The following is a 27703-nucleotide window of genomic DNA, read 5'->3' on the forward strand; positions in this document are numbered from 1 at the left end:
AACTTAAGATGTAATATATAAATATATAAAATGAAAATATGTATTTCTTTAAATACTTTCCCAATTGTTCTTGTGATACAATATAATAGAAATAGATATTTCATTTTGTGAACTAGACAACTCAATGTTAGCTATAATTTACAGATGTTATCATGGTTATGAAAATATTGTGTTCTCTCTTTCAGTCACAAATTGTCTTGAAATGTTTTAAGAAATAAAAGTTTAGAGAAAACTCAAGTGAATTTATTTTAAACATGTGCTTACATTTGCATTAAATAGGCCTGTTTTTACACCCCCCCCCCAAATTATAGACTTTGTGGTTAATGAGTATAAACTCTTATATTTCCTTTTATCAAAAAATGACAAAACTGCTCTAATGCACTCAGGGTTGCATGACTTTCGTAGTAAATAGCTTGACTTCAGTTTGACAGCAGCATCCTTGCTGGTGAGAGCTTACCTCCTCTCGATGCTCGTCTCCTGACCGCTGGATGTACCACTCAACAGAGGCTTGTTGGGATTTAGGTATACACTCCAAAAAGGTTGAATTCAATTCAATTCCAAAAATCACCTTTTCATCAGCTGTTTCATGACTAATGCCTAGAAAGCAAACATAGCATTGGAGATTAACCTTGACCTGATTTTAAAAGCAATGGGAAAATAGACTGATTCAGAACAGATGTCATCAGGGAAAAACCATACACATTATTAAAGAGAAAGGAAATTCATGCTATAATACTGTTACCTGAGAGTCAAATACTCTTCAACGGAGTGATTGTGAAACTACACGTATATCATCATTTTAGTCTTTCATTGCCAAACTATAGTTATTTTAAAGAAATGACAATTTACAAAATGTAACTCTTAATTTGGTATCTCTTCATTAAATAACTTTTTGTGTCTTTCAATGTCATCATATGCCAGTCTTAAGGTCATATTCTATTCTGTTGTTAGTTTGGGAAAGTCATTAGGAAGAGATATATATATATATATATATATATATATATATATATATATATGTATATATACATAAATACACACATATATATACACACACACATATATATATGCATATATATATACATATATATATTACATTACATGTAAGAAACACTCACAAAGGTAAGAATATGGCAGGCTAACTGGGTAGAGAGTTAGAGATGGTTGCTAGCTGCCATGTGAATGCTAGAAATCTAATGGTCCTCTAGAAGATAGGCTAATGTTTTTACTAATGAATCATCCCCCTAGCCCCAGCAATTTATAATGAGAGATAGGCAGATAGCCAGCTAGCCAGCCACACAACACACACACACGCAGGAGAGAGAGAGAGAGAGAGAGAGAGAGAGAGAGAGAGAGAGAGAGAGAGAGAGAGAGAGAGAGAGAGAGAGAGAGATTCTACTCATATCAATGCACAGACTTGACCAGATTATATTGCCAATCAGGAAAGTAAGGAGAATGGTCCAGGCTTGATGAAATGATGTGTCATGAACAAGCATAATGGTCTGACAGAAAATGGAAACCCTGACTGCACTGCCCACCATTTTGTCTTTAAAGATATCCTTTCCCTGCCATATATTTAGTATGGGTCAGTTAATGAAAGTTAAAGAGTAGTTTCTCAGATAGCTTATTAATTTAGCTACACTACATTTTATCCAGAATACTGAAAGGCTGTGTTCCACGTGGCAAATAAAATCTGTAGCTTAAATTAATCAAATTAAAATAATGATGACTGCACAGCCTGGCTCACTCATGCACATGTCCATCATATATTCAGATATTCAGTTCTACAGATGGAGCAACTTAGCATTTTAGGCATCAGCAAAAGATGAAGGCTTAGGGAATGTAGGGGAATCACAAGGAAAGCACACAAAGCAGACCAACAGATAAAGAATGGAGAGAAAGTCAGCAAACTTTTCGGACAGGATGAATGTGAAAGTCTCTCTGAGCAGCTGCTGCATCATTGTAAAGTCCGAGGATGGAATGAGATCAGATGAGGAACCACAGCTTCACTGTCACTACTGGCAACCAGAAGAGGTGGAGCCAAAGGATTATGGAGGGGTCTCTGATAGTATGTGAAAGGGAGAGGCACCAGTAAGGTTCCTAGGTGATTTTCCCTTCCGAGAGTGAACAGTGGTGGTATTTACTAACTGAGATGGTTTGCAGAACATGAAAACAAAAATTCTTTCTCAACCATTCAGTGTAGATGCTAATTGGGCATTCAAGTTCAGTTTTGGGTAGGAATGCAGGCACTCATGCCTAAGAGAAAGAAAAGTTAACTGAAAATTTTAGAGTCAAACAGCATCTATTACTACACTGGGGGTGTGTGGTGGGGGAAGCAAACAAACATAGAATGAGAAAATAGCTCGAAGTGCTCCCAACCTGTGAGGAAGCTGAGAAAAATGCAGAAGGTGCAGTTTGATAGATATGAAGTCCACTAGAAAGACACAGTGCCACAGTACTGTAAGTGTGAAGGAGTCTACCTCTCTGAGCAGAATAGTGGCTCAAGGATTTCTGGTGTAAATTTCTGATGACTAATGACTTCAAACTAGCAAGGAACTAGAGCCAGCTCACAAAACTCCTTAACTGGTAAGCATGACTCTAAAGAATAAAGTGTTTCAAAGAAGACAGAGTTGCAGATTGTATAAAACTTGAAACTGAAGGTTGTCTATTGGGTTCAGAATGGAAGAAGTTGCCAGTGATCTCAACAGTAATGGAATGTGCAGGATGAAGATTCAGATGTCTTGTGCAATGGTTTATAGCAGGGACAGGAGATGGTGTAGAGGAGGCAATTACTGCAAGTGCCTGAGGCAATGACTGTCCATTGCTCATTTCTTTTTGCCCCTTGCCATCACCTGACATTTCATTTATATTTTCTGTTTTATGTTTGTCCTTTAATCTAACAGACACTGGATATAAAGACCAAGAATATGTAAGTCGTGTCCATGAATGCATAGATAATGTTCAGTTCATTGACATATCCTTAATACTCAAAATTGTCCCTGGTTTATCTTTTTATTTATATGTGTAAAGGACTGAATTCATATTTCACTAAACTAAACAATGGACATAAAAGCAAGTCACTTTCACACTAGAATTAAAAGGCACACTCCCTATTCTGTACCAGAAATTTCTTGGCAAAAGAGTAAGTTGTGAGGTATAACCATGATTGTGTTGGTTTTCCAATCAAGAGGGGACAGCTAGATCACCAGCTATTAACCAGTTATTAGGAGTTCAGTCATTTTTGGTCAGTTATAATCTGATGGGAGAATCTTCTTCAGGAGAGAGAGAGAGAGAGAGAGAGAGAGAGAGAGAGAGAGAGAGAGAGAGAGAGAGAGAGAGAGAGAGAGAGCCCTCAGCCATAATAACACTTAGGAGGGAGAAAAGGGGAATCTCTCTGAGGTAAAGTTCATCATGGTTTACATGACTAATCAAATTCCAGGGCAGAATGCCAGTAGACATAGTGAAACCCTGTCTTTAAAACAAAGAAACAAAAAAACAACCAGTGCAGGGTAAGAAAAGTGGAAAGCAAAAATTAAAATCTCAAAGCTGTCTATGATTTTTAGATTCAATTATTTCCCCATTTTCAAATTCACTCAGCAAATTTTATCTCCACCTCTTCCCTTCTCAGATTTTCAAAGCCTTGTGTTCTGACTCTTTCCTTCGGAATTATATAGCCTCTAGCGATCTCTCCTTCCAAGATTACTAATTATACCCTGTGACATCTCCTGCAAAGGACATAAACATGCTAAGGAATTTCTTTGTCTCATAATATACTCAGATCAGTTAAGTGCATGTGGAATCCACTCAATGCACATTTACTGCTTGAATGTATACAAGAATAAGTAAATGTAAATAAAGTAGAGACTATCTAAAACTTTTTTCTAATAAGTACCAAAGTTTTTGTCAGACCTTCCTGGGAGGTCTTTATGTTTTACTCAGGATGCTCAAATGTTTGGGTCCAAATCCTGTTTTGCTTCTAACAGTCTTCAAACTTTACAAGGATGGATAAGGCACTGAAGCAGAAACATGCCATGATGTAGGAATTTAACAGACATATGAAACAAACCATGGTTTAACAAAGTATTATTCACTTAGGCTAGTAGACAGAGTTGGTATATAAAATCCTGTTACTTTTCTAGAACACAAGCATTATACAGAATGAGATAGTCATATATATATGGTTGTTTAGATTTGTATAGTAACTTTAAAGAAAACCAGAAAGACTAGGCTTGCCATTTTAAGTGGTAAAAAACGTGCATCAAGCCCATACTTACTGTCTTCTATGTCCCAGCACTGAGTGATTGGGTCCCCATACTTTACGTCCTGGCGTCTAGCTCGCCTATGGAAAGAAGATTAAGCTAATTAGATTTTCAAGACTAATTAGAATATAGAAAGTCTGGCTCTCATGTTAAAACTGGCAGATGCAAACTGTCCTTGTGTTACTGTGCAACCTAAAAGCGGGTCACTGTTCCCCTCAATCAAACATTAATTTAAATTCTCGTGGGAGAAAAGTCCCAACAAAACAAATCCTGTCTTGCATTAAGATGATCAGAATTTCATTTAACTACTATTCTTTTTTCTAACTTGACAAATTATTCAAGAGAACAGGTTGACTATGGTTAGGACCCAACTTTAACTACAAGACATGAAAATGACTCTTCTTCATCTCCCGCTTGTAAAAACCGCAATGTAAAAAGTGTTCCAATGAGTAGGAAGGTACATATCAATACAGAAACATCGTCATATCTAGGTTCACTCTATTGCAGAGTTCACTCAATAAATTAAGTATTGTCAGAAACAGAACTACACATTCAATATGGTATATACACATGCATGCTATTACTATCAATAAATATGAAATTGACATTTTTCTGGTTTCATATTTAAAAAGAAATTCCACATTTTTACTTAATCTTTTATGTTTTATATCTCAATATATTTTCATTTTATTTGTCTATTTTTAACAGAAAGTACTTTAAAATACACATTAAACATAAAGACATCTCAGCATGCTATTATATGATGTTTTCATACACACATATATAATTTTCTGAAATTGGGTTAAATGTATTTATCTCTTTACATACTTTTTTGCAATATAAATATTCAAAATTCCTTCTGGTTTGTTTGAACTGTATGGTACAGTGTTATTACAGCCAATCTACACTGTGTCACAGCACACCAGGATTTCTTCTTTCTTTCTGACAGTTTTGTTAAATCCTATAGAACCCTCATACACTGCTACTCTCTCCAGGCCATGTTGTCACTTCAGAGATCAGAGAAACAGCAGTAAACTTTCTCAGATTCTTGGGGTGCTCCCCAGGGTCAAAGCTGACCAGATGACAACCTTGGAAAAGAGTCATCCATTGTACACATCTGTAACCTCGGATAGACATTATGTTAGGTGAGGGAGCACATCACAGTGGCATGTCTGTAAGATCAGAGATGCAGTCTTGGGAAATACAAGAAGAAGAAAATTATGATGGTATAAGGTACACAAGGTCACAAATGTTTTTAAATCTTGGCTTCCTCAGGAATGGGATCAATTAATCAAAGCCAACATTTATTGCCAAGTAATGAGCGCTCTGCTTTTCGGCTTCTAGAAAAGTATTCCCCAAAGATCTACTAAGATGAGTGTTACTGGGCAGGAAAGTTTAACAAAATGTTGGTAACTTTTAACTGCTAATAATCATATTTACCCATTTATGTGTAATTTATGGACTTGAAAGAATATAAAATGTGTCTCAGTTTTAACCAATGTTTGCAGACTAAAGTAAGCACCTTTTATCTTTTGAGTCCTCGAGTTTAGAATTTGACAAATCAGTGAAATATTTAAAATAAAATAAAATAAATGTGCATTTGGTAGTAAAATGTATGTAGTCTCTCCACTTTGAGCATTAAAACACAAAAAGTTCAAAAAATAACTTAAAAATGAAAATAATCAAAATAACAAATAATTTTGTCTAGAAGAATTCATACTTGGAATAACTCCTTAGAAAATAATTTTACTAACATGTTCATACATAAATAATAAGATAAAAATATTCATCTAGAGCCAGGTGTGGTGGCACACGCCTTTAATCCCAGCACTTGGGAGGCAGAGGCAGGCGGATTTCTGAGTTTGAGGCCAGCCTGATCTACAGAGTAAGTTCCAGGACAGTCAGGGCTATACAGAGAAACCGTCTTGAAAAACCATATATATATATATATATATATATATATATATATATATATATATATATATATTCGTCTAGCAGGTGTTAGTGATAATAATTCATAATATTTCTAATTACTTTACCACTACTAAGAATAGTGTGAAAATGTGTGTCTTATCCTCTGGATGACTTTTACTTGTGTGTGTCCAATCCAGCAATAGCTGAACTTTTTTGGCAATTTCCAAGTGTGTATCAAACAAAAGGCGCCACAAAAGTCAAGGAAACAGTTTGTCTTTGAAGCTTATCTTAGTGAAAGAAATTGACAAATTATAGTCATTAGAGTAAATATAAAATTGAACCAAGTCACTAGATGTACAGTAGATTGTGTCTGAACTTCTACAAACACATATTTATAAATGACTTACAAAGAAATAAATGTGAATATATTCACATTTAGAAATTCAATAGAAGAAATGTAGAATAAAGTAGTTAATAAGAACAATTTTGGGAAGTAGACAAGAAATTACTATGTAGCTCAAGCTGTTGTAAAACCCATTACAATCCTCTTGCTTCTGCCTCCTGAGTTGTGGGATTATAGGCATGAGCTGGCATGGTTAACTGTTAAAATAAAATTCGACAGTGTTCTACTTCAATGAAAGAAAATACAGTATTGAGTTTATCAGACATTTAAGGCGGATTTCTGAGTTCAAGGCCAGCCTGGTCTACAGAGTGAGTTCCAGGACAGGACAGGAAATTTCCACATTTCACTATTTCAGAACATCTGTTCTACCTTCTCAACTTTAATTTCATATAAAATGATTGAACATTTTAATTGAAATATTCTTTCAACAGACCAAGTTTTCTTTGTCTTTTTCTTGAACTCCAAAAAATGTCCCTCATGTAAGAAACCCATCATGTGGAAAGGAGGTGTGCCCTGACCTTTTAGATGTGGGTGCATATCTGGAGCAAGCATGTCCATCCCAAGCACAGTAAGGGTCTCTGGCGAGACAGCAGTCTGCACATGCTTTCCCGTAAGTGTCGCATCTGTGCAAGGAGAGCTGGAGCAATCCATCCCAGGAACCAACGTACAACTGTTGCTACAAATCAAGCAGAAGAAATGAGTTAGAAGCAGCGCTCACTTTAGACTTGAGAAGCACTCTTTGGTAAATACCATGGGATAGCTTTAAATCTGCTTGCGAGTATCCAGCTACCTTCAACACGTGTGGAGAAGTGGGAGGAGTAATAAGACAAGTCAAGCTTCTACCCCTGGCCTGACTCTGTATTGAACACATTGATCTGCAATAGATAACCTTCTAGAAAGGTAAAGTAGACATGGCAGTAGGTGAGGAAGGTCAAAACCCAGCTGCTGCAAGTCTATAGAATTGCAATGTTAAATGCTTTTTCAGTAGAAGTTACACTATGGTAGGTTCTAGAAACATAGATGCTACAAGCAACATTGATGGCATGCCTCTGCCATGTCTATCAATATGAGGTAGGAATAAAAGACACTCCTGACACTGTCTATTTTAAAGTTACCATTTCATTTGTTAATGATGAAGTAATCCTGAAAGAATACAGCTTACAATTGGGAGAGTAAATATTTGTTATTTCCACACAGACATCACCAAGTAAACTTGAGCTATGTCATATCACAAAGCAAAGGCTGCAGGATCCTGGACACTCATGCTATAAATGACACTGAAAATTCATCCTGAAATTCCTGCAGTACTCCCCATACCATCCCATTTGTTTGTCTGCAGCAGAGGTCACAAAGAAGGAAGAATAAGTAAAGGAATGAGGCTCAGCATATGCTTTCAAACAACTTGTGATCACCTCCACTGGAGCACTCTAAGCTTTAACATAAAGGAGGAACATCACAGAAGTAGATGCTAGCACAAAATGAACAGAAGCTCTCAATTCTAAAAGTTATCTTGCACTTTATTGCCTGATAAATTCTGCTAAGACTTTGACGTCATCAAATACAATGAATCCAGTTATCTATTTACCACAGCACTCTGAGGTGCTTATTTTCATCACCATTAATAACTTTCACTCTCTCGGTGGACTCTAATCTGTTTCCACCTGCTTACCACTGCTGCCACATTTGCAAGCTCTGTATCATTGCTTGCTTCGACTGTTTGCAAGAGTTCAAACTATTTCCCTTGACGCCAACCTTCGCTTTAACCAGCACTTCTGCAGAGGGCTCACTTCATCTTCCACAGAGAGCTTTACAAAAAGACTGTCTTACCATGATATTTCTCTGCTTAAAACACATATTTTTTTTGTCCTGAAACTATTATGCATCATGGAGAACAGGTAGGGCTCAAATATTTAGGCTTAGTTATCCAGAGTCATTTCTAACTTCCTTTGGCCTTAAGCACACATATGTTTTAGGTCAAATTTTATACACACTTAATGGAAACAGGTGTATGTTTTTATTTTTCACATCCTTACTATCCACTCTATCCCTCTTTTTATTTTTCTGGCTAACTACAGCCTCATTCATGACTCAGTTTGTCTGTCTCTTTCCTTATTTCCCTTCCATTGCTCTTTCTGGCTCCTTTCAATCATTTTCTGGTTTTTGTCCCGTATATGCTTTAGTTATTATTCTACATTGCTAGTATGCTTTTCTCTCTCAACTTTTCCCAGAGTTTCATTAAGACTATGTTATTTATTCCTTTCTGCATATCCAAAGGACAATAGCATGGATTCAAGGAATAAATGTTACTTTAATGAACAAGTCAATGCCAGACCTCAGAATCAAACCCATTTTGACTTTCCTTTAATAACTGGTCTACCATACTTAATTGTAGCAATGCTTTAATGTAGAACTTATATTATTAAATGACTTTCTTCAAACATGAGGATATATATAAATAGAACAAAAAAATCCAAATCTAGTCATTTGAGATGTGAATTATAATACCCGGGAACTGTAAATCATATTTTATCACTATTAAAATTGGCTACTGTTAACATACCATTTTGGTTAAAACATTGGCATGTATTTAAATGGCTAGGAATATAGGGGTAGAGAGGTGATGTACTTGTCTAGTATTTGAAAGGGACTAGGTTTAATCCCCAGCACTGAGAAAAAGAAACAAGGTTATGCTTATGCCTATAAATGAACAAGACACACAGGAGGTAGTGTTAAAACACAAATATTGTGAGTTCTGGACTAGCCTGGATAGATAGTAAGATCCTGGCTTCAGTAAAGTACTCATTGGCTTGCCTGATGTCTGTGGATCCCTGGTTTCGATTCCAAGCATCACCAATTAAACAAAACAAAATAAAAGTTAAACTCATGACAAACAAGAGAGAATTCCAATTTTGCTGATGAGAGAACTGGTTCTGAGAGTTAGTTATTGAGTAGGGTATTGAAGATTGACTCTAGTGTTGTGTACCAAAAAAATCTCATTTGAAATCCCAGATTCCCAGTTAAAAATCCCTTTTCAAAGTTTGTGATTTTCATATTAAATATATGTCTTATGCCTTGGACAGAAACATAACTCAACTACCCCACTGTTTTTGTTTTGTTTTGTGTTTTTGTGAGTCAAAGGATAAGAGTACTCACATTCAATCTTCATTCTCCTAAGGCCAGGCAAAACCAATGACTTCGACTTAATAGGAGGAGTCAAGCAACTTGCAACTATCTGCCTTAATAATGACCTAACTTCCAGTTTCCAGTTTCAATAGATTTTGCAAATGAACTCTGAACTTAATTATTGAACAAAAATTACAAAGTACCTGCTTCAGCGACAACTCCATGTTCAGGATAGCTGTTGGGTGCTGCAAAGAGAAGGAAATGTCAGTAAGAGTCATTCACAGCTTTAGATTAATGAGCCTGTCATTTTAGTTTATATAAAACATGGCTTTTCAGACTCAATGAGAGGAGAAACTGATTTGTATTGCTTGTTACTTTCTTATAGTGTGTATTAATTCTCCAGACACAGTGAAAATGTTTAAGGTACTTTATCAGAGAGAAACAAGGTAACTGCATGAGGAAGTGCTGTGTTGAAAATGATTGCTGTTATTCACAAGTTTTCACGTTGCTCTAAACCTGCTTATCTGAACTGCTGCCCTATACTTCATACAAGTGCTGACAAGAACATCTCTGTAATTATTTATTGCTCCATTATGACCTTACTTGCATCAAAGATACTAAACACATTTAAGTAACAGAGCTTTGAAAAGCTAGAGTTCTGTTTGTTGATGATGATGTTTCTTATGTGACACTTCAAGCTAGGAATGTGTGCATTTTCATGATACAAGTCATATTTTATTTCTAATAAGTCCAGAAGCCTGAATATAAAAGCAACAAAACATATAAAGCAGGACACATTTTAAAAGATGTATTATATATTTATTATTTATCTAGTATTTATTCATTTATTGCTTTCATATAGTAATTGACAAACAGTGGATGTTACAGATTTAAGAAAATAAATAAAAAGAAAAATTTTAAGTTAAAAAGGTTTGTTTTTATTTTTTTTAAAGTTCGTTTCAATAATTTTTGTTGCTCTTGATTTTAAAAACATGGCCATGTCCATCAAATTATGTTTTTGTTTGTTTGTTTTGCATTGTTTTCTTCTTAATTGCACTTTACCTCAACAAAATTGTTAATAAAAGAAAGGGAACATAGGTAGAAAAGAGAATAGGGGAAAAGAGAGGAGAAAAGCCAAGGAGAGGAGAAAAGTGAGAAGAGAAAGAAGAGAAGAGAAGAGAAGAGAAGAGAAGAGAAGAGAAGAGAAGAGAAGAGAAGAGAAGAGAAGAGAAGAGAAGAGAAGAGAAGAGAAGAGAAGAGAAGAGAAGAGAAGAGAAGAGAAACAGTAGACTTAAGATAAGAGAAGAAAAGGAGCATGGGTATGGAACTTAGTGGTAAATTGTTTGCATGAAAATGGCCGCATATTTCATCTCTAACATGAATCGATAGATAATAGATAGTAGCTAGATAAATAGACAGACAGACAGACAGACAGATAGATAGGTGATAGACAGATATATGATAGAGAGAGAAATGGATGGGTTGATGGGTGGATGAATGGATGGATGGGTGCATGGATGGGTTGATGGGTTGGTCAATGGGTAGATGAAAGGAAGAGGAAGAGGAGGAGGAGAATAAAAGTCAGAACCAACTGAGATAACAGTCACAGGTAAAACAGTCAATCCTTGGCACTAAGACTCATGGGAGACTGTTTGTCCTCATGCACTTCTGTGTGTGACAGAAAAACTCTTGAAGCCTCTGCTTCCTTGACCCTTCCATTTGACATCATCTTTTCCCTTAGGAACCACCCCAGATTCTGTTTTTACAGAGGCCAAATAGCTGGTCTTGTTCTTGTTAACTTCTTGACCACTATTATCATCACAATGTAAACAGGAACCTGCAAGCCCCAGCATGATAATCAACTTTAGCCCTTCCTACTGAGGACTCCACTCTCCAGGAAATGCATGTTTACATTGAGACAGTTTTTAATAAACCCTTTTAACAAAACAAAAACATAAGAGAACACATTTTCTAAGAAATATAACCTTATTTCTAGTGTCTTACTCTTCAGGAAATAATTCTAAATACCACAGAGTACATGCAAAGAATGCCACACAAAAATATATTTATTGTTAAAAGCAGAATTTAAAACAAATAACTCTTCCTCCAGGCCTACTAACTCCCTTTGTGAGGATTGTAGCATGTATAACTTGCTATCATTAATCCTTTTTCTTCGTATCATTTCATTAACGCTGGGCTCCTATACATGATTCATAAGCTTTTCCAGTTTTCTCCAATTCATTTGGGGAAAAAATTCCAAGCAACACTCATACAGCAGCAAAGCATCCAGGCATTAAGAGATTCCAAGCTATGCTTCAGTGTGGCAATTTGACTGACCATATCCTTGGATGATGCAGCAAGGAGAGGCAAACCTGGCAGCTCCTGCCAATGGTTCACAGCACTGGAAGTGAGTGCCTTTCCCACTTGGATATGTCCTCCTTTACTTAGGCCAGAGGAACCATTGAAGCTCATTTCAGCAACTTCCCCAGGTAAAGCAGAGAAAAGACAAGAAGCCCCATGAGCAACACTGGGACAGCAAGCTCACCCTCTATCTGGGGCCCAGCGCCCCTTCTCACCTTGAATACCTGAAGCTCCTCCAGTACTACCTCTTCCATATTCCACTTCTCCTTGGAGATGCTCACAACTTTCAGGACTGTTCCAATGTCTGAAAAAAAAATGACTCATAACCCCACTGCTTTCACTTCAATATTTAGTTGAATGCATATTTCTGGAAATCTCCAAATTTCCCCACTTTTAATGTATCTGGCCAAATAAATTAGTGAGAAATAAAGACTACTTATATGATGTTGCCCTTCCAAAGTAGACACTTACATATAAAGAGACTAAAAGGTTATACTAAAAATACTTTTAGCTACATATATATGGCTAATTTAAATATTGATTAAAATAACCGAGGTAAAATAAATGTATTTTTATTTTTGAATGTGAAACTATGCTAAAATTATATATACATATATATATATAATTTATGATATACATATGATATACACCCATACACAAACACACACACACACACACACACACACACACATATATATACCCTGCAATAAGATTTCCCTGCAATACTAAGATTTACCTAGTAATTATATCTGATTTATTATAACAGTAATATATATAGTCTTTTTAAAATGTTAACAATTGTCCAGCAAACACTGACAACCTTTCCATGAAGAAACTAACGCCAAATTCAGATAATGATTGTTAACGAGTTAAAAATTAAAGTTTATTCAAATGACTTCAGTTCAAACTTAAAAGAAAATACAAGTTTAATGATATACCACAACAAAAGTTATGCTTAGGAAAGATATCTTAAATTTTGATATAGTGAGTAAGTGTGAGTGTGTAGCATTCGAGCATAGAAAGATAATAAGAACACACTAGAAAAAACTAAAATGGATCTGTCAATCTGCAATTAATCTATTGAAAATATATCTTTAAATTTCAGCAGTAGGGCTGGAGAATAGAGACAGACAGTGATACCACTATATGTAGAAAATGCCTAGATTATTTAATTTTTAAAAATCACTCTAGGATGTTCAAAACTGTTAAATACATTTTACAGTACAAAATTGACTTTTAAAAATCATCATATTTTTCTGAGGAAAGGTTAGGCAGTACCACCTAGTGGCTGAGGGCTGCCTACGATAGTGAACTGTTACCAACCTGTGAATGAGCTTTGGCTGGACAGAACAAATTAAATTTAGCTCATGAGAATTAATAGGAGACTAATTAAAGTCCTGACCCTTGGTAGTCATTGCTGCATTCTCAGAAGTGGAACATCCCTTAGATTATCTGTTTTGCACTTGCCCTCTATGATATCATTAGGCCTCACAGGAGCTGCTTACTGGCCCTAGGAGTTACTACAAGGTCCTTCTCATAATAAGCCTAACTTGTGCAGAACCATGATAGTACTTAAGGGGTAAATAATTCTAAATTCATTTCATATTCTAAAGAACCTGTTCCAATAAAGTAACAACTAAAACTCCTCAAGGAACAAATATACTACAGGATGAAGTCCTAAGGGTACACGTTGTCTTTTCTGCCCCAGCACACTGCTATTGCATAACATTTTTCTTAATTTAGGAATCATCAAATAAGCAACATTATTTATGTAAAATGTATGTGCATATATGTATGCATATATGTGTCTCTCTATATACATATATGTATACATATCCCATTTAAAAGCATATACTACACAATTAAAAGAAAATGTTGGTAAACTATTAGCTGATGTTTATTTGTCTCTTGTATGTATATATATTTGTATATATATATATATTGTATATATATACAAATGCATATCAATAATTATCTATTGGCAGATAGACAAACAGACAGATATAGAGACAGACAGATAGATAGATAGGTCCATTACTATTCCTTAGGGTGGTCTTGGACTTGTGATTTTCCTCTTTAGCCTAAGATTATAGGTTTTCATTATCACACTTGACCAAAAACATGTTATTTTGATCATATTTTAGTTACAAAGTTGACACCCAATAAACTGCATTAATAAGAATCCAACAAGTTAATTTTTAAAATAATTTATTTTTATTTATTTTATTTGCATGGGTAAACGTTTTGGTTGTAAGTATGTATGCATATATGAGGGTGCCAGATCTGGAGGTACAGACAGTTGTGAGCTGCTATGGTCATGCTGAGAATTGAATACAGGTCCTCTGGAAGAGGAATTAGTGCTCTTAACTGCTGAGCCATCTCTCCAGTCTCCACAAAATTAACTTGAATCTTCAAGATTCATGGATAGGAAAGTAAACTTCCAAGAAGTTTTATTTGAAAGCATTTATCAAGTAATGCTTAATGATTCTAAGAACTGTCTGTAGGCTAACAAGTCTCTGATTTCCAGGCTAATGAACGGAGAATTGTGGATAGAATTTCCCAGCATCCGGTTGTAGCAACAACAGGTAAACATGGAGACACAGCCTCACCTTACTTACTTTTAGTCCTCCATGACTAGACAGATAGGTTTTGAGCAACTAGTCCGGAACAGTGTGAAAAACATCGACAATATATGCATTTTAAAACTTCAGTGTGGATGGCAGACATTGCTGATCATTATTTAAATGTACCACCTATACAAGTTCAGGAAAATCTGGCAAGGTATTAATTAATGCCTAGTTGACTTTGGATGACAAATATTTTGCAGGTTTTTGTTTTATTTCTCCATTAACAAATAGTTTCTTTGATTGAAAGTGTGGTTTGATCATACCTGTTCCGAGAAACATGACATCATACTGCCCGTCTTCAGCGACCACGTGATCCACCACTATCTGCGTCAGTCTGTAATCCACGTTGATTCTCTTGAAGGTCGGTGCTCCTGCCACTGGGTACACTGACTTATACATCACAGGGTGCCGCCTTATGAAACTGATAACATCGTCTGGAAAGTCTCGGGTGGACTTAATCAGTGGGTCGTAGGTTTTGCTTGGACACTGAAAAGAAAGGTGCACAGAAATAAACACGCTACCTACGCACCAGAAAGGTTCGTGCCATGGATAAGACTAAGCAGATGACAGAGCAGTGCGGAACTCTGATGTGTAGTGAGAGCAGCTCCAATAGAGTTAAATCTATGCTTCTTCCCTAAAACATTCAAAATTATGTGACTTTACCTGAATTTTCCAAGATTTCTCCAGTATAATGTTTCTTTCTTAAAAATATTATTGTTTTAAACAAAGATTTATTTTTTTAATCAAGCAAGATGGTACATCCATTTAATTACAAAACAGGTCCAGGGTAGGAGGACCCAGGTTTAGAGGCTACCCAAACAAATTCAGAGTTCAAAGCCAGCCTATGTTCCAGAACGAAAACAAATTGCATTACCACCCCCAACCCAAAAGTTTCTAATGATGATACTGGAAGCTTAAATTGATGAAGCTGTCATGAAAATGATCTTTAAGCCCCTGAATGTATAGAAAGCTTTTATTTCCAATTAAAAAAAAATAGGATTCCTTTCCAATTTACCTGTTTATTAAAAATTAAAAGGATCAAGTTGACACGTCATAAAATTCGCTCCAAAAGAGCTTTAAGTGCTTGAGGTTGTAATTATACACTTCTGCTACAGCTACTCTGAAAATTAGGCCGTGCCCCAACCTGCAGCCTCTCCCCTAAGCCTAGGCTCTGAGAAGGCACCTCAGGTCCTATCTCACTTCTGCCTATAGCTGCTTCCTGGGAGCGGGTATTAAAGAGCTAGCATCAACTGCCCTCTGGTGGTCAGATATAAAAGCACAAGTTGATAGAAATGCACACTTAACTAAAATAAAGAAGGAATGACATTACAATTTGAATATTTTACAAGGTATATATACTCTTTCATATAATGTTTAATTTATGTTTCAAAAATGGCATCCTAGGAAGTTGTCTTTAATAGAAGGATAACATCACATTTTAATTCTTCTTAGACAAATGACTATTTGGAATAAAAATTATACTTAATCACTACAAGTATATAAAATAAGATTTATGACATCAGATAAAACCTATATTAAAGTTCTTTTGATAGTATCGAAATAAAATAAGAACAAAAGCTAAACACAAATCAAAGTTTTCTGAAAAGTGATAACACAAAATGACACTTCCACTGAACAGAGGCATTAAGTTAGGGACCAATTAGATTCCCGCCAAAGCTTCAAGGCCGTCCCCTCAGGAGTCAAAGGTGCATTGTTAGCTGAAGATCCTGGACTAAATGGTAAATAGCTATCCCTCCAGATTTCATGCCAATACAACCATAGTGATCCATTATAAAGGAGAATGTCCACCAAAGAGGTTGCACAAACAATTTTAAAGACTTGATAGTCATCTTTTAACTAATTAGAGAATATTTATCTTTACAGAAGTCTTGAATGTCTATTATTAAGAAATTGACCCTTTCCCAATGTCAATTCTTTTTTCGTTTCTTTTTTGTTTGTTTGTTTGCTTTTGGTTTTTTTGTTTTCTGTTTGTTTGTTTTGTTTTGTTTTGTTTTGTTTGTCCTAGGTCTGTGTGAAGGAGAATAGAAATGTCCTACATCATGAGCTTGTTTGGTATTCATTTAGCATCTCTGCCACTGAAGGCGGGCAAAGTCTGTGTGTCCATCACTGTTTTGTGCATTTACCTCATCCACAGAGAGTCAGTAAGCTTAATAGAGGAAGGAGCCCTTTGTTAAGTGTACTGAGACTGGAAATGTATATCAACATAGATAACACTGTGCTCTTTCCCAAGTCTAGTCTGTACATTGGAGACTTACTCAAAGGCATTCCCAGAAGGCACATGTCTCAGAACATCGTCAGGTCAGTCTGATTGATTTAACACTAAAAGCAAGATTTTGACTGTATGATATGTTGGAAAAAGTCCTTCGAGTTAATAATTTTTTTTAAAGGAAACGAAACAACAACAACAAAAATCCTCAGACTTTGTAGCTGTAGGTACACAGTAATCAGAATTTCAAAATTCAGAAATTCATGATAGTCAAGCCACAGTTTTTTGTTATGAAATTTAAAAACAGATGTTCCCCTGGAAGCGAGTGCTACTAAATAAGATATAATAAGCATTTAGCAAACCTGCTGCTGCCAGCTCTCCTCACAGCTTGCTTCTCACAGAAAAGGATAAAAACTAAGAGATAACAAGAGAGGGGAAAGAGAAACCTGGTTTCTATTGACAGGTACAGGAAGACTTTTGGAAATATATTTTCTTCTTATGGCAGCTTTCCCTGTGGCATGTGGCCAGTGTTCTGCTGAGAACTTTGACCCCTCGTTGCTAGGAGTGATTGCAGGCCCTCGCCGTTATGATTACACAAGTGAAATTGGTTTAGGAGTGTTACTCCCCGAGGTTGAAGGTAGGACAGTATGAACCCATTAGTGCTGATTTAGTACATTCCATCCAGCAACTATTCAGGCAAAATAGGAATGAAAGTCCCATGAAGGGGAAACAAACAGTATAAAGAAATACCCCATCGAGGAAAAGCCGTATTTGGCTATTAATTTTCCTTCAAGGATCGCACTGAAGCTGTATACCCTAGGTGGTAGTGTGGGTATGTGTATATTCTTTGAAATTTGTGACTATTTTCATAATTCCTCTAAATAGCCCATCCTCCATAGGATCTCCTGTTTCTTCCTGTGGTTTCCTAGCATTTACTTGGCTCCTATGAAAAGAAGGAATTCTGGCTTATTGTGTTTTTCTTACTCCTCTTAAAACCTCTTACAACAGTTTAAACTTTGAGAGAATACAAAATTGGAACAGAAAACTTACAGTCAGACTTTAAACTGCCAACACATTGCAGGATATATGGCAAAAGCTTAAGACAAAAGAGATGAGGCCTAGACAAACTCTGAGATGCCAGGGTGCAGCTCACAGCAGCTGGCCTGCTGTCTATGTCAGACAGCTGGAGTTAGCCAGGTGTGATTCTGTGCTGTTTGGCATGTCTGGCTGGGTGGCTGAGCAGGGCCTTCAGGAGGGCAGCAGGAAGCAATGGATAAGGAGAGAAGAAAAGTGGGTTTTGATGCTGTGAGAAAACCTTGCCATGGCAAGGCACCAGGCAGCTGCTTATCTGCTCCATGCGGGTGCTGCTTTCTGTTTTCTCCTTGTCACAATTTCTTTACACAAGTCAGAGCAATGGCTAACGTGAAGGAAGGCATGGCACAAGAGGAAAGACCAAGTCTCCTATTGGGGCAGACTGAGAAATGAAGCAGAAAACTTTATGTGTTTTATGTAAAGGTTATCTGATTTTTATTATTATTTGAAAATGCAGATTTTCTAAAGTGAATCTTATCCCCCTTAGTCATCTAGGCAACAGTCTGAAATAAATTTTGCAAAGAAAGACATTGTATTGGATATTAAAGATGTAGAGGAGGGATTTGCCCAAATATGTAGCCATTCGGGCATGACAAACTATACAAAACTTAATTTAAGGAATTTAAATGTTTTAAGTGTTACCCCGCTTCGGATTCCCATTCCCTTGCAGGAATTTCTCTAACAGATCAATCAAAATACAATTAGATAGAGTGAGTAGCTTGAGAATTGGAAACCCTAGTTCAGAAACTAAAGTTGTGCTGATATCCAGTGAACAAGGTAAATACATCTTTAAATCACTGTTTTTTGAGAGATCCCAGATCTAGTTAGTTATAGCAATGGTAGCGATGGCTGTTTTGTGAAAATCCTCAGCACCATCAGGTTTTAGAAATTGTGTTTCTTGAGGTATGGCTCCGCTGAAAACTTTCCACCCAAGGAATTCACAAAACTCTCAGTGATTCATCACTTATAGTTGAGCAGTGTCTGCCTGGCAGAGGGAGAAGATAGAATCATTGACAGTACCCAGGACGCCTTTCAGTGTCCACCAATAAAGCAGGGTTAGTTAGAATAATCATGTGCTTTGATAATTGAATATGAAGCAGGACAATTTGACAGTAACAGCAGTAGACATTCGAAAGAAATTATATGGGAATTAGCATTTTTACAAAATCTGAAAACTGGGGCAAACTCGTTTAAGGGTAGTGAATCATGTTTCCTATACATCTACATGATGTATTTCAGCTTTTGACAGAAGAATGATTTAAAGCTGAAATCCATCGAGCACTGTGCAATGCAAATTATTAAAATGCCTTATCAGGATGGGGAGGATAACTTAATCTGTAAAGTGCTTGCCGCAGAAGCAGAGGGATCTGAGTTTCAATCCCTCATACCACATAAAACAAAACAAAACAAAAAAGCAAACAAAAAACAGGTATGTGTGAACATGACTGCAACCATGTTCTGGTGCAACGGAGGCAGAGGAGGGGGTTCACTAGCAAGTTACCACATAAACTTGCCAAATTGGTGAACTCCAGATTCACCCAGCAACTCTGTCTCCAAAATAATAACATACCATACCAAGAACAATAGAGGAGGACACTGGATGCCAATCTCAGACTTCCAGACACACATTCACACATGTGCACATATAACACATACAAAATAAACACAGCACACACAGGTGAGCACACACATGGGCACACACACAAGTGCACACACATGCACATATGTGCACACACACAAAGCCCTTGTCAACATAGAATACCTGTAAAATATACTCTTTATTTACAAAAATCTGTATTAAATTTATAAGAAATTTATAAGAAATCAATTATTAAAATCAAAATACTTCTTTTCAAACCCTCCTTAGAATGAGGTGTTTTTTATTTAGACTATTAGCTTTCTCCAATTTGGTTTCCATGTCTGATTTGTGCCTTTCTTTCTTTCTCCTCTCCTCTCCTCTCCTCTCCTCTCCTCTCCTCTCCTCTCCTCTCCTCTCCTCTCCTCTCCTCTCCTCTCCTCTCCTCTTCTTTTCTTTTCTTTTCTTTTCTTTTTTCTTCTTCTTCTTTTTTTTTTCTCAATTGGAATTTCACAGCACTAAACCAAGCAGGACAGTAAAGATTCTAAAAATTCATCTAAAAACTTTACATGCCCCAATATAGGGGAATGCCAGGGCCAAAAGAATGGGAATGGGTGGGTAGGGAAGTGGGGGGCGGTATGGGGGACTTTTGGGATAGCATTGGAAATGTAATTGAGGAAAATATGTAATAAAAATATTAAAAATCAAAAAAAAAATGGGGAAAAAAAAGAAAACCTAGTTTGTTCAGTTGCTCATTTCAGACACCAGAGGGCAGAAGAGTCACCAAGGTAAAATATCTGTGAGTGTGCAGATTTATTAACATAGAGCACTGTGGACCAGGAGTTGAGATTTGGCCTTGGTACATTAAACCAAAGCCAAGAAAATTAAGTAAGGTGGGAGTGACTTCATGCCAGTAAATACTTAACTGAGGTCCATACTGGAATATCAATTCAGAGTTCAATTATAAAGGTAATATGGATGCAGAAAATATAAAAGCAAAGGCTCTAGCTGATGTATAGAAAATAAACCCTATAGTTAGCAAATCTCATTTAAGTTAGAAACATTTTGCTATTTTAGAATAAAAATGTCAAGTGTTGTAGGGCTACAGCGCTTCATTATACTTATATAGAGGATAGACCAGGCCGTAATGATACAGTTCATGATTGTAATAGAAGAAGTTGTTGTTGCTGTTGTTGTTGTTTCTTAGAAAGTAGCACTATGCATGCAGGTATTCATGTAACTGAAGTCTAACTTAGTAGAAACCTACCACCTTAAAAGTTATGAGTCCATGAGCAAACATGAATGGATGCCCATTGATGTTTTTCTCAAATACAACTGTGTGAAATAATCAACACTGTGGTGAGCTAAGAAAGTATGAAGTATGCCGGGTGGGTTAGCACAGATCTGTCATCCTAGCACTTGGGAGAGAAAGGCAGGAAGGTCAGGAATTCAAGCCATCTTTGAATATATAGTAAGTTTCAGGCTTATTTGGGATATATAAGACCCTGCCTCAAAACAACAATGACAAAAAACCTGTAGTGAGATATCATGTATATACATATGAAAATGTTTGAGCCATAAGATATATTGAGATATAACTTTGAATAAATGTTTTGAATTGGAGGAAAAAAGAAAATAACTGTAATTTTGTACTTTTAATAAACACAGATATGTGTGGCAGGAGATGATATAAAATAAATAAAACTAACTTTGTGTAGGTTATGCAGGAATATATTCACCAGGGAAACATTAAGAAAGACATAAAAATTATATCAAAAAATGAGAAAAAGAGTGATCATCAAACTCTACCCAGCAGCACCACACTTCCATTCTGCTGGCTGGGTAATATGAGAGTGGGCATGCGATTTAATCATTCTGGACACCAGTTTCCTCCAGTGTAATAAGGGAGTGAGTTATGATGTCTTTATCACTCATTCCAATTCTTACATTCTCAAATTTTACAAGAGCCGTCACTTGATAGTCTGTGAAACTTAATTTCACTGATTTTATGAATGTGGTTACTTAAAGTGGTAAAGTTCATTTAGCACAAGAACTTGCACAACAGATTTTCACAAGGCCCCCAACACACATACAGTTGAGGACTTACAGGTCTGTGTTCATTCAGAGATGATGCACCTAATCCTCAAGAGATTGGAGGCCCCCCACCGTTTAGAGGTCAGGTGGGGGCATCCATGTGGGGTGGGGAGGAGGTGTGGGATGTGGAGCAGTCAGGGTGGATGGGGAGAGATGGGGAATGGAATATGGAGTATAAAAAATGAATTATAATCAAAATAAAATTAAAAAAAATAAGATAATCATTATAAGCTAATAAAATAATAAGCATTCATTGAAAATAAGCAAATAAGCAAGGAAACAAAGAAGTTAAACCCTCTGCATCCTTTTATCATTTTATCTTAAAATTTGGTAATAGCTAGTTTGAGTACACAGCATTAGAGACTAGTATATTGAAATATTTTGTTTTTTTTATTTTTATTAGATATGTTCTTCATTTACATTTCAAATGCTATCCCCTTTCCTAGTTTCCTCTCCGAAATTCCCCTATACCCTCCCCCCACCCTGCTTCCCAACCCACACACTCCTGCTTCCTGGCCCTGGCATTCCCCTGTACTGGGGCACATGACATATTTTGGTTCTTTTATTACTGATGAAAAACACTAACATATGCATTTTCTGATTTTGTGGGAGTTACTTATTGCCATCTCATAGTAGTGGCTACATGCTTAGAAGTATCATATATAAGAATCTTTTGTCTGCTTTCTATAATATTTACAGCATTTTCAGGCAGTAACTGAGAAAAGAGTGACAGAAACCTCACTGCAGTTTCTTTTACTTACATTATAACTAGAAACCAATGTAACAATTAAATAATGGTATGTAGTCATTTTGATAATTGTGTTCAATTAGTGAGTGTGACAAAATTCAGTGAGCATGTCTTTGTATGAAAATTATTTATTGCAATTAATGTAGATTGCCCCAATCCCAAATCCTTCCACTTATAATCTTAAATGACTGGGGGAAGGAGGACTGCAATGGCTTGAATTCAGGTCAGTACCTAAAAGTGGTATCATTCCTAGGTTTATTGCAGTAGTATTCAAACTAGCAAAGATATGTATCCTGATTGACAGATGGATAATAAATGCACACATGAACACACACACACACACACACATCTCTGGAATGCTATTAGCCATAAAGGGGAAAGTAGTTCTACAATATGTAGCATGAAAAAGCTTTCAGGATGACCTTGGATGACCTTGAGTAAGCAGTCTATTCCCAGAAAGTCTGTTACTTACTTACTATATAAGGTACTGAGGTACAATTTATAGAACCAAAGAACAATAAAGTGGCTATCACAGCATAGGTAAAAGAAAATAAAGAGAGCTAGGAAAAAACTATGGGAACAACTTTTCAGGCAAGAAGTATGAGCTCTGCATGCCTGTTGTACAACGATTACCCTGTGCTGCATGGTAATGTTTTGCAAACATAAAAATTTAATAAGCCATATGACAGATTCCTTGTTCTGTTCATAATAAAAATGAGAGAAATTAAAATGTGACTGTTAAAAAATTGTAATATTTGAAAAAATTATTTCCACAGGCTGATAATGGTGGCTGTCATATAATCCCAACAACTGGGAGTTAGATTTGTAAGAGCTAATGTTATGTTTTAAGATTTAATTAATGTGCTTAAGAGATATATAAAAACAAAAATATCTCTAACTTGTAAGCCAGCTTTCCTAAGGACAGATAAACCTTTAAGCCCCACTTTCCCAAGGACAGGTAACTTCCTGGAATGCTCGAGGCTATTCATATAAGATAACATACCACAAGTTTTCACTTCTGTAAATAAGGTGGATTGCCCCAACTGCCCAGGGTGTGCATGATCACATGTAGGATGGAGGTGCACAGACACAAAGCATATCAGGATGAATACTTGCCTCGGATTGGACAAATATGGGAAGCATGCAGTATTTTGGTGTTTCTCTTTATAAGCACTGAATTAACGTAATTCAGGGCCATTCTCTGGAAATCCTGGTATGGACCTATTAGGTGTCCATCATCCTGGACAATATTGAGTAAAACTTGCTTCAAACTTAGCTAAAAAGTTGCGGTAGTAATCTTATTCTTCCAAGATGGAATTAACAGATACAGTGAGACTACAGCAGTACAAGGCTACCCTGGAATACATAAGGACTGGACCTCCAGACTAACCTAAGCATTAGTGTAGCTATTTCAATGGAAATAGCTCATTAGGACATTCCCGCCTGAAGGAAGGATTTTGGCCCATACAGTGCAGGAAGCTCATAAAACTTATCAAACTGTAGGAGCTCTGATGACTTAGCTGATCCATACAGCCCCTCTCAGGGTTCAGTCAGCAGGAAAGAATTACTGGCCAAGAGAAGACTTAAGAAAAGCTACCTGCAACTTTTCCCTGGAGCTCCAGAAATGTGGCTTTTTGAGTCATCACTATAAGGTGGGGCTGTCCAATAGTCACCCTGGCTCCTGAAAGTAACCTCTCACAGAAGTGACACTGGCAAACCTCACTGATTCTGGAAGCTAGATGTAGATGTAAAAATTTCTGTGGTCTCTCAATGGGCTATCTCTGGTGCTTTCTCATTTTCTCCAGAAAGTTCTTGCAATGTTGGACTACATTAGACTAATTGGAAAGATTAAGTCCCTCTTTACAAAGACAAAATAGTAAGTAATATAAATATATAGATATCCTTAAAAATAGTAAATATCTAGTAATCAAGACAGAACATCCCAGAAACAAATTTATATTGAGAAATAATGAGAGGAAAATACAAATAGTTGCAAAATAAAACAAATTTAATTATGCTATGTAACAGGAAACAAGGAATAGAAGAAAGTCCTAGAACCAATTATTTCCCCTCTAAAAATAAACACGAAAAGTAAATACCAAGTATAATATATATCAATTGCAAATTTCCTTTTGATATTATTTTTAAATTTCTTGGTGGAAATATTTAGAATAATATCTAAATAGATATACAGGACACTAACCTCCTTGATATTAAGTTTTGAAGAACCTTTCATTTACCATGCATATACAGAGGTGTGAACTTCAGTTATTTTTGTGCATCTATATGTGTGTGCATGTCTGCATTCACATGTTTAACTGTGCTTCTTTATGTGAAGGCCAGTATCAATGTGGTGTCTTCTTCGATTGTTGTATGCCTTATTTTGGAAGACAGTACCTCTCACTGATCCTGAAGTTCAGGCATTTGGATGGATTGGTTGGACAGAAAGCCCAAGAGATCTTCCTATCTCTTCCTCCTCCACAGTGGGATCATGGGCGTGCACTACAGCACCCACAGTGGGATCACGGGTGTGCACTACAGCATCCAGCTTTTTATTCAATTTCTAGGCATCTAAACACTGGTCCTTCTGATTGCACAGCTACATGAAGCATCTCCCAAGCTCCTGTTTTGTTTTTTGGTTTTTTATTTTTAAGCAAATGTATAAATTCTAAAAACATTCTACTTTTAATCATCTATCTTTAAATATGGTTTGTACCATTTGAAAATAATTTTGGACTAAGTCATTTAAATGAACCATTTTAAAGAATCAAGTCTTAAAAAATAAAGAGCCAGACACTAAGACACTTTAGAGATGTATGGAAGATATACACAGACATGTATGAACAAAACAATTTCTCAGTTGGCATTTTCATCCAATTTGTAAAATTTGCATTATATACAACTAAATTGATATATCTGAGTTACATTTTGTAATGCATCACAACATAGTCCAGTGTGTTCTTTAGTACTTAAAATTATCATTCAATATTCTTTAACTTCATTTGAATAATGGAAATACTAACATAGCACCATAAACAGATAATTGTTTCAAAATCAACAGCACATGTGGCTTTAAAAGCGTCATAGTTGGTAATAATAGAATTAGGAATTGGATATGGAATTAGAAAAATACTTCAGGTTTTGCTGGGTACATACCGTTCCAGGTCGGGGGTAAGGTATCCTTCCATCATATTGCACCCAGCGGTGGTCAGCACTTTCCTTATGAGCATAGGGACCATTAAAGACTGCTCGGATATCAGCCATGCTGTACACACAGACAGCAGAGCCTTTGAAGATGGAGCTGAAAGAGAGGAAGGTGACCCATTCATTCTCCCGCTGAACACATATCTGCCCCTAAGAGATGTGTGGAAAATGTGTCGCACACTGCTGTTGACAGGCACTGCAGAAATATGTGTCTGTGCCTTGAAGGAGCTTATAGGCAAGTAATCCTGACTGACGTGATGATGGTAACTACCTGACAGGTAGGGAAGGGAAGCCTACATCGGAAATGGGCCGCCAAATGCATTATCAGGAATCACCATGGAAGAGGTAATGTCCACACTGACACCAAATTTTTAGTAGGAAACATTTGGTACAGTGGTTCTCAACCTTCTCAATGCCGTGACCCTTTAATATAGTTCTTCATGTAGTGGTGACACTCAACCATAAAATTATTTTTATTGCTCCATCATAACTAATTTTGTTAGTTATTCGTTATAATGTAAATATCTGATATGTAGAATATCTAATGTGTGACCCCTGTAAAAGGGTCCTTTGACTCCCAAAGATATCATGACCCTCAGGTTAAGTAACATTGATCTAGAAAAACTATATTGTAGAAATGATTAGATATGATTCTTACTCACATATTGTTTAATTTTAAAATCATTATACTTATAAAGCACTTAAATATAAAATTAAATTATGTTTAAAATATTTGGATGCAAGAAAAACAGGATCATTTATCTGTCTTTTGAAATGTTTTATTATATTTGTTATTATTGTATTGTTTGTATATGACATGTAATTCTGGGTGAATGGCAAATTTCATTATAATCTTCAAGTATGTGTTGAGGGGACAAAACTAATGGTGTTAGGTTTGTGTGACAAGTGTGAATACTGACTGAGCCACCTTCCTTTCCATTATCCATCTATTCAAAGTGATTGCACATACCAGATTTTGACATTGAATGTATTGTTCACATGATTTTGTTAAAATGATTTTTATTTTAGGAATTATGAATTATAGCCATCTACTTAATACTGAATATGATCACAACCCTGTGGTTTCAACAGGAATACTAAGCATGTAAAACTTCCACAGGAATTCTGAAATTCTACAAAACAGAGATGACAATAATTAGGACACATCTGGCATTTCTTTCTTGCTATATTTCTGGAAAGCAAAATGCATTTCCTTTAAGGCTAAGACATTCTGCAAAGACTGTTCTTAAAATTAAGATGAACCTTTCTGACCAAATGACATCATCCTGACTTTACACAAACAAGCTAATCATTCTTTAGCATGAGAAGCTCAGTCATTAATATTCTTGGAATGATTATAAGTGAGAAGCTTTAGAAGGTAATGGTAAGCAGGTATCTAGGAGGAAAGTGATACTGTGATAATAGTGATATATCTGCATATTATATTTTAAAGAAATAATGCACCATTTTTAAAGGTTAATTAAATTTTTTTCTTACTAGATAAAGGATATGACTTGAATTCCAAAATTACATCAGTCTTCATGGCAGCATTAAAAATAAAACAACAAAGAACACCAGGAACAAAGACGTGTAACTTCACACTCTGGGTGGGCAGAAACTTGATAGGAAAAGAAAAAAATTAAAGCACTATCTTGGGGCTCTGTCTCCCTTGCACATATCTAAATCTTGTGTGTGGAACACATTGACTTCAAAGCAAGATTTTGGATGGAAACAGGCCAAGAAAACTAAAGCTGAGACACTTGAACCACTACAGGCAATTGCTCCTCTTGTATCCTTTTGTAATGCATTGCACATGAATAGAAAAATTGATTCCCAAAATGCAGCTCTTAGGCTGTCTTGTTAATGCCCATATTAAAATATTTCCATCTTCAGTTTCATAATTAATCAAATACTATTTTATAATGTATTCTGAGTCCATAGGCAATTTCTCCTCATCTTGCTACAGAAAAAAAAAAGCTAAAAACTGCAAGATTTTATTTAAAGGAAGATACCAGAGTCATTTCTATCCTTGTCGATAGCAATACCTCAAAGTCCTCCAGTGCTAATGCCAACGCACA

At 36.1% G+C, this 27703-nt stretch overlaps 1 protein-coding gene across 1 annotated transcript in view; it reads right to left on the minus strand.

Annotated features, from left to right (window-relative positions):
- The window catches only part of Sema3d (semaphorin 3D), a 199440-nt gene that overhangs the window by 10737 nt on the left and 161000 nt on the right, over positions 1 to 27703 (minus strand). The window contains exons 11-17 of the mRNA XM_021162841.2: positions 25578 to 25722; positions 14948 to 15170; positions 12273 to 12361; positions 9900 to 9941; positions 7092 to 7249; positions 4272 to 4336; positions 458 to 597 (exon numbers count right to left, since the gene is read on the minus strand). Coding sequence (XP_021018500.1) covers positions 458 to 597; positions 4272 to 4336; positions 7092 to 7249; positions 9900 to 9941; positions 12273 to 12361; positions 14948 to 15170; positions 25578 to 25722 — 862 coding nt within the window. The remainder of the gene's footprint in view (positions 1 to 457; positions 598 to 4271; positions 4337 to 7091; positions 7250 to 9899; positions 9942 to 12272; positions 12362 to 14947; positions 15171 to 25577; positions 25723 to 27703) is intronic.

The sequence above is a fragment of the Mus caroli genome, unplaced genomic scaffold (genome assembly GCF_978045245.1).
Source record: "Mus caroli unplaced genomic scaffold, Mus_caroli_1 scaffold_4, whole genome shotgun sequence".
NCBI classification, from domain to species: Eukaryota; Metazoa; Chordata; class Mammalia; order Rodentia; family Muridae; genus Mus; species Mus caroli.